This window comes from Aureococcus anophagefferens (genome assembly GCF_000186865.1).
Source record: "Aureococcus anophagefferens unplaced genomic scaffold AURANscaffold_3, whole genome shotgun sequence".
Lineage (NCBI taxonomy): Eukaryota > Pelagophyceae > Pelagomonadales > Pelagomonadaceae > Aureococcus > Aureococcus anophagefferens.
In genome coordinates, this window is record NW_008705563.1 from 1388898 (window position 1) to 1396787 (window position 7890).

The window sequence follows — 7890 nt, forward strand, 5'->3', positions numbered from 1 at the left end:
GATCGACCTCGTGTCGCCGGCGGGTCCCGCGGCGGGCGGCCCGCGCGAGGGCCGCGCGTCCAACGAGCCCATCGACCTCGCGTCGTCCGACGACGAGGCCGCGGCGCCCGAGCCCGTCGTCGTCGACTCCGACGACGAGGCCGCGGCGCCCGAGCCCGTCGTCGTCGACTCCGATTCCCCCGACTCCGATTCCGACGACGACTTCGGCGACGACTTCGGCCCGCCGCCGCCCCACGGCGACGACTTCGACTACGACATGGCCTGCGCGCTGGCCCTGTCGCGCGGCGAGGCGCGGCCGCCGCGGCCGCGCGCGCGGGCGCCGCCGCCGCCGCCGCCGCGGCGCCCGCCGCCGCCGCCGCGCGACGACCTCGAGCGGGCGATGCGCGCGTCCGCGGCCGTCGAGGACGAGGCCGCGGCCCTCGAGCGGGCCCTGGCGATGTCGCGCAACGAGGAGGCGCGCGACGCCATGCAGCAGCAGGACTCGGAGTACGAGGCGTCGCTCCGCGCGGACCGCGCCAAGGAGGCGGCCAAGGCCGAGGCGGCGCGCGCGTCCGAGGACGCCGCGGCCCTCGAGCGCGCCCTCGCGGCGTCGCGCGCGTCCGCCGACGACGAGGCGGAGGCGCGGCGCGCGTCGAAGAAGCGCAAGTTTGACGAGGCGCCCGAGCCCGCGGGGCCCGACGCGGTCCGCGTGCGCCTGCGCCTCCCGGGCGGCGGCGCGCCCCTCATGCGCGCCTTCGCGCCGGCGGACACGGTCGGCGACGTCCGCGACTTCGTCGACGCGAGCGGCCGCGGGCCCGAGCGCTTCGCGCTCGTGCTCGCCGCGGACCGCGCGACGCTCGGCGACGACGCCGCGGCCCTCGCGACCCTCGGCCCGGGCGCCCTCGCGCTCCTCGTCCGCGACCTCGACGCCTAAGTCTACTCTGTTTCCACGCTGTGCATTACGACTCAAAAATCCGCCAGGGTTCCGCGAGGTCCTCGAGCGCGTCGTCGTCGTCGTCGCCGAAGCGGAGCGCGTTGAGCGCGGCCGTGCGCCGCTCGTGGGCCCAGCGGCCGAGGGCGAAGAATTTCGCCAACGCCGCCGTGCGCTTCGAGCCGAAGCACAGGTTGAACTGCACCGAGAGCTTCACGGGGAACCAGAGCGCGTAGGAGCCCGCGAGCCCCGCGGCCCACCAGAGCAGGAAGTGGACCTGGGCCTCCGGGTGCGCGTGGAGGAGGTAGGCCGCGTAGGCCACGAGGCCCACGGCGGCCACCACCAGCGGCAGCACGACCAAATGGCCCACGCACTCCAAACTCCGCTGCCAGCACGCGAAGCACAGTTCCCGCTTCCGGCCGCGCCGCTCGTAGCGCACGCAGGGGCACGCCAGGAGCACGAAGAGCAGCTCCTGGAGCACGAGCACGGGGAAGGAGATGCAGACGCAGGTCACCAGGCCGTTGTGCGCGTAGGCGCCGAGCGACGTCCAGGGCCGCTCGTGGCGCGACGCGAAGATGGACGCGCACGCGCAGAAGCACTGGACCACGAGCTCCGCCGCGAGGGCCTCGAGCCGCGAGAAGGGGTGGGCGTCGTCCCGCAGGAAGAAGAGCGCCGGGTGCGCGTTGCGGCAGTAGAACCAGAAATCCGCGCAGTAGCCCCGCGGCAGGCACCTGGGCAGGAAAAGGGTGCGAAATTCCCAACTTCAAAGGCTCCTCTCTCGGTCGTTTCCCGCTCGTTTCCGCTGATTTTTGGACGAGCGATCATCTCTCGGAGCGCTCTCGAAGCGTGGGTGCTGTTTCCGAAACGCGCGCGCGCATAACACTCACGTTGAAGCGAACTTGAATCACCCTTTTGCTGCCTCGGCAGGCACCCGCAGCAGAACCACCAGCACGCCGTCGTCGGCCTCGCGGCGTCCTCGAGGCCCCGGCCCCAGTAGCAGCGCCCGCCGAGCAGGCCCAGCGCGCGCAGGTGGCGCACGCGCTCGCGCGCGACGGAGACGACGAATTTTCGCCAGTGCTCTCGCGTGACCTTGCCCGTGAGCTCCGGGTCGAGCGCCGCGAGCGCCCTGCCGACGCGCGCCTCGGACCGCTCCCAGTCCTTGAGCAGCCCCTTCATGACGACGTTGCCCGTCTCGCGGATGTAGTCCTCGACGGCGTCGCTCCGCACGCCCTCGCGCAGCTCCTCGAGGCTCAGGACGTTGCGGTTGTGTTTATCGAGCAGGTCGAAGATGGCGTCGCAGCCGGCGACGTCGATGGCGTCGAGGCGCGCGTTCAGGGCCGAGAGCACGGCGATCTCCGCGGGGCTCCCGAGCTCCACGTCCACGTCCGACGTGTAGCTCATGATGGAGGCGTCCACGAGAGCAACCGGCGCAGAGGCAAGGACGACCTTGACGGCGAACGTGCCGCTCGTGCTCGTGTGATTCGTCGAGGTGTTGCGTGCGAGAGATTGATGTTGCGCGCATGACGCGCCGTCCTCGATAGAGGAGAAAGCACATCTCCCAAGAAAGCACTCACGATGCCGTCCTTCGCCGCGGCGCTCTTCTCCTGCGCGCTCGTCATCGCGTCGGGTTATTTTGCGGGGCGCGTCAAGGTCATCCGCGTCGAGGGCGAGGGCCCGCGGGCGTTGGGCACCTTCATCGGCCGGTTCTCCCTGCCGGCGCTGCTCTTCAAGGAGCTCGCGACGCTGAGCTTCGCGTCCATCGACGTCCACCTCCTCGTCGCGATCGCGACGGGCAAGGCCGCCGTCTTCTTCGGAGTGCTCCTCTGCACGGCGCTCCTCGAGTCGCGGCGCGGCGGCGACGCGACGCAGCAGCGCAAGGTCGTCGCCGTGTCCGCGTTGCGCGCCATCTTCTGCACGCAGTCCAACGACTTCGCGCTGGGCCTGCCGGTGATGACGGCGTTGTACAAGGACACGCGGCCGGAGATGGTGAGCATGCTCTACCTGCTCTCGCCCGTGTCCCTGCTCCTGCTCAACCCCGTGGGCTTTTTGCTCATGGGCGCCGCGTCGCCCGGGCCCGACGCGCCCCCGGACGACGACGACGACGTCGCGCCGACGATCGAGGACTCGCCGCGGCCGTCCGCGGCGTCGGCGCCGCGCGGGCCCGAGCGCGACCCGGGCCGCGTGCTCCTGCGCGTCGTGCGCACGCCCCTCGTCGCCTGCACGGTCGCCGGCGCGCTCTTCAACGTCGTCTTCGGCCCGTCGGCGCTGCCGTCGCCCTTCGCGATGGCGCTCGGCGCGCTCGGGGCCGCGTTCACGCCATGCGCCTTGTTCTTCACGGGCCTGAGCCTCGTGGGCAAGGTCACGAAGCTCCACCCGTCGGCGCTCCTCCTGCCGGGCGTGCTGTCGGGCATCAAGTGCGTCGTCTTACCCATCGCCATCTACCTGGCCGTGGGCCTCACGGGCGGCGACGGCGACCTGCGGGGCTTCGGCTTCGTCTACGGCGCGATCCCGACGGCGCCGTCCGTGCTCGTCTACGCCCACGAGTACCTGGGCCACGACCCGGAGACGGCGGCGACGACGGCCGTGAGCCTTGTTGTTTGTACTCTCGCTTCCACCCCGGTCGTGCTCTTCGCCGGCCTGGTCATCCAGGCGGGCCACGTCGGCGTCGTCCTCGACGAGTACGCGCGGACGACGGACGCCTACCTGTGCGTGCCGTCCTGCGTCCTCGCGGCCTGGGTCGCGGCGTCGTTCTACGCGACGTGGCGCGCGGACTGGGCGCGGCGGAAAGACGAAACGGGGGCGGCGGCGTGGAAGCCCGCGGACACGCGCGTGCTCCTGCTCGTCGTGAACGCGGGCTGCCACGCCCTCGGCGCCCTCGACACGGCGACGTGCGGCTCGCGGGTCGGCGGCGGGTCCTTGGACGCGCCGCGGGCCGTCGTCGCGTCCGTCGTGCGTTTAGCGACGTGCGGCACCGCGGCGGCCGCGGCGCTCCTCGTGCGCGACGGCGCGGCGCCCGCGAAGGCGGACCACGAGGAGCCCCTGCTCCCCGGGGAGGCGCCGCCGCCCGTGCGGCGGCGGCGCCGCGCGGCGGCGCTCGCCTTCGCGGTCGCGGCGCCCGTCGTCCTGTCGTTCGCCGTCGCCGTCGCGCGGCCGCGGCGGCGCCTGCCGCGCGACGAGCTCTGCGGCTACCCCTACGGCCGGCCCCAGTACGGCGCGTCCGTCGCCTACCTGGGCGTGACCCTCGCGCTCTGCCTGCTGGGCCTCCGGAAGGCGCGGGAGACGCAGGATAGGTACTACGCGCGGTCGCGCCAGGATCTGGCGGCGCTCGACGCGGAGACGAAGGCGCCCGACGACCTCCCCGGCGGCGCGGACACGCTCGACGGCACGGCGGACCTCGCGGCCTTCGGGGCGTCCCTCGGGCGGCGGCGCCAGCAGCTGTCGCTGTCGTTCTCGTCGCTGCCGGGCGACGACCCGCGCGACGCGACGGACACGCGCCTCGCGGCCGCCGTGGGCCACCGCCTGCTGCTCTTCATCCTCCTCCACGTCATCCACGCCTTCCTGAACATCTGCGCCTGCGCCGCGCGCCTCGGGCCCCGCGACGGCTTCGGGAAGGCGGGGTCGACGGTCAAGGTGCTGAGCCTCATCGCGGACACGTTCTCGTCGTCCATGGGCATCTTCATCTTCCTCGTCTTCGGGCTCGCGCGGCACCAGGTGCTGTGGCGCGCGACGTCGGACCAGCTCAAGCGCCTCTGCTGCGTCCCGCGGCGCCAGCGCGGCGGCGCCAGCCCGTCGGGGCTGGTCCGCGCGCTCTCGTCGTCGAGCGCCGGCTCCGACGGCCGCCGCCGGCACGCGCGGGACCGCCTCACGTCCTTCGACGTCAACGAGGTGAGCTAAAAGGGGGGGCTTTGTGTTTGCTTAGTAGTCGCGGTCGCTGCGCCAGAACTGCAGGACAGACGTAAAGACGTCGCCGGGCGTGTCCAGGAAGAGCCGCTCGTGCACGCGCACGCTCGACGGCGTCGCGCGGCCGCGGTCGCGGAGGGAGGGCAGCTCCCGGCGCAGCGCGAGCAGCGCAGCGCGCGGCGCATGGAGGTAGGCCGCCCAGCCGCCCGCCGCGCGGACGGCGGCGATGAGAATTCGCGTGGATTTGTGGCTGAAGGCTTTCGCTCTGTCCTCGGGATCGCGGCCATTCAGATCACGCACGTAGAGCGACGCGCCGTGACTCAAGAGGAGCCTGCACATGTCTGTTTGTGACCAACTGGTAGCATAGAGGAGCGCGGTCATGTGTTCCATGTCGTTGCGATCATCGACTCGCGCGCCTGCGTCGAGCAGGAGCACCGCCGCGTCGAGTCGGTTGCGTTGAGGGGCGGGGTTGTTCATCCAAGCGCGTCCGCCAAGAGCGGCGGCGTGTAGCGCCGTCTGTTGGTCACCGCGTTGAGAATGCACGTCGGCACCGTGTGCTAGCAACCATTCTATGGCTGAGCACCAACCACGGGTAGCCGCAGCACACAGGAGAGTTGTATTGCCGGCGGATCCCTGAAACTCGACACGTACAGAGCCATCTCCCGGCTCGACTATGCGACAGAGAGCATTGAGGTCGCCACCCGCGGCATGGTAGCGCTGCGCCTGCGCGAGAAAAGACTTCCCCTTTTGAGGCTCCATGGCAGGCGCCATCGACCCGGGCTGCTGCAAGGCGAGGGCACCCAAACGCCAGGCCGCTCTTGCCTCGGCGCAGTTGCAGACGAGACTCTGCGATGAGCTCAGCAAAGAGGCCAACCCTCTGGCTCCGCCTCGTCGCCGCCTCGCTCTGCCTGCAATGCTCCCAACCGCTCGCGACCTCGCGTAGAGATCTCCTGCGGACCGCCGCCGGCGCGAGCCTGGCGCCCGCCGCGGCGCGAGCGGAGACACGGTCGCCGCGCCCCGTGTCCTGGCGCATCGTCGACGGCGACCCGCCGGTCATGCAGCCCTACGTGAGCCGCGCCGTCGAGTCCTGCCTGAAGCAGATCGCGAGCTTCGACGTCGTGCTCCTCGGCGCGAAGCGCGGCGACGCGGGCGACTACGCGCTCGCCGCCGACCTCGTCCGAGAACTAAGAAAAAAGTCGGGGCGGCCCGTGGCCCTGGGCCTCGACGCGGCGCCCTTGGGCGCCGGCCCGGCCCTCGCCGGCGGCGACTGGCTCAAGACCGCCGACGCCTGGCCCGCCGTCGCGGCGGCGGGCGACGCGTCGTACCTCGAGCCGCTCCAGACCCTCCAGCGCGACCGCGTCGTGGGCGACGTCGTGCCGCTGGGCGTCGCCGCCGAGGCCATGGGCCGCGTGCAGCGCGACGGCGGCATCGCGGCGCTGAGCGAGGCCGAGCGGAACGCGTACGTCGACGACGTCGGCGCGTTCGTTCGCTACGCGAAGCTCAATCCCGGCTTCGACGTCTACGCGAAGCGCGTCATCGAGCGGCGCTACCGCGCCGCGGGCTACGCGAACATCAGCGGCGCGCCGGCCTACGCGGACTTCTTCGCGTCGACGATCCTCTACGACGAGGCCGCGGCGAGCCTCGCGGCGCGCTACAAGCGCTCGGCGCCGGGCGGCCTGCTGGTCTGCGTCGTCGGCGAGGACCACGTCAAGTTCGGCTACGGCGTCCAGGGCCGCCTCGACCGCTTGGAGGTCGACCCGGACAAGGCCGGGTCGCCGACGTTCCGGTCGACGTCCGTGCTCCTGAACCCGACGGCCGAGAGCAGCGGGTCCCTGTCGGCGTCGCTGCGCCTCGCGCTCGCCGCGGACCAGAAGGTGACGCGGCCGCTGGCGAACTACGTCTGGTTCTCCGAGTCGCCGAAGCCGGCACTCATCTCCCACATGATGAACCCCATCGACGGCAACTTCAAGATCGACCTCGGCCTGAGCCTGCCGAGCCTCTAACCTTCCATTCACATAGCCCACCGTGCGGACGCGCCGCACAAAGCCCGCGAGGGTGCCCCGGCGCCAGTCTGCGCGTCACCGAATTCGAAGAGAGTCGACCTGGCCGCCGCTCTACTAGCCTCTAGGACCCGGTCCGAACGAGCAGTCTTCATTCGGGCCGGCCGTCGCGAGGGCCGGCGCCACCGGGATCCCGGAGCGTGCCGGAGCGAACCCGATCCGGCGCACGGCGCCGGCATCCCGCGGCGGAAGGCCGATCTTTGACTGAGTTATTGAAGGTTATTGAAGGGGCTGGCGTACCGAGCAAGCGAGGCATGGGCTCCACCGGTCGCGGCGCGATGGGTCCGCGTCTGCTGTGGCACCTACGGCGCAACCTTGAAGGGTAATCACCCCCGGGCCCCCCGTAACCTTTGAACTCGCCACTTTAGTCGCGGCGCCGCGGCGGCGCGGACCGGGACCGGAAGACGCCGCGCCGGGCCTTGCCGACGGGCTTGCGCACGGGGCTGACGAAGGCGGGCCCGTCGAGGTCGAAGGCCGGGGGCCGCGCGGCGGCCTTGGCGCCGCCGCGCGTCGGCGACGGCGCGGTCTGCGGCCGCGGCCGGCCCGCGTCGCGCGGCGCGCCGGCCGCGACGGGCGTGTTCGGCCGCGTCGAGCTGAGGCGCGCGGGCGGCGCGAAGTCGACGCGCTTCTCCCGCGCCTTGGGCGCGCAGGGGATCGGCGGCGTCGCGCCGTTGGCCCAGGCCTCGGGCCCGGAGACGTCGAGGCGCCGCCGCTCCTCGCCGCGGCGCAGCTTCTCGTCCCAGAGGTGCTCCTGCTTGCAGTCGTCGGCCTTCATGTCGAAGGGCTGGACGACCTTGGGCGGCTGGACGAGCCAGGCGGACTTGGCGGCCTCGGGGGCCCGCGCCGCGGGCGCGGCCGACGGCGCGGGCCCCCGAGGCCGCCAAGTCCGCCTGGCTCGTCCAGCCGCCCAAGGTCGTCCAGCCCTTCGACATGAAGGCCGACGACTGCAAGCAGGAGCACCTCTGGGACGAGAAGCTGCGCCGCGGCGAGGAGCGGCGGCGCCTCATCAAGCTTATCGAT

General features: G+C 72.2%; 3 protein-coding genes across 3 annotated transcripts in view; 1 reads left to right on the forward strand and 2 right to left on the reverse strand.

The window, feature by feature from the left end:
- Positions 1-938: 938 nt before the first annotated feature.
- AURANDRAFT_61714 (hypothetical protein) lies at positions 939-2311 on the reverse strand (the record flags this gene model as incomplete). The annotated part of the gene is made up of 2 exons (XM_009035731.1): positions 939-1641; positions 1842-2311. The coding sequence occupies 2 exons, from the start codon at positions 2309-2311 to the stop codon at positions 939-941; spliced, it is 1173 nt and encodes a 390-aa protein (XP_009033979.1).
- A 549-nt stretch (positions 2312-2860) lies between these two features.
- On the forward strand, positions 2861-6813 carry AURANDRAFT_61715 (hypothetical protein; the record flags this gene model as incomplete). Its single annotated transcript, XM_009035454.1, has 2 exons — positions 2861-4795; positions 5872-6813. 2 exons carry the CDS (start codon positions 2861-2863, stop codon positions 6811-6813), a joined length of 2877 nt encoding a protein of 958 aa, XP_009033702.1.
- Positions 6814-7234: 421 nt separating this feature from the next.
- AURANDRAFT_70863 (hypothetical protein) overlaps positions 7235-7890 on the reverse strand; it is a gene marked incomplete at both ends in the record, with an annotated part of 4802 nt that continues 4146 nt past the window's right edge. The window contains one exon of the mRNA XM_009035730.1: positions 7235-7699. Coding sequence (XP_009033978.1) covers positions 7235-7699 — 465 coding nt within the window. The remainder of the gene's footprint in view (positions 7700-7890) is intronic.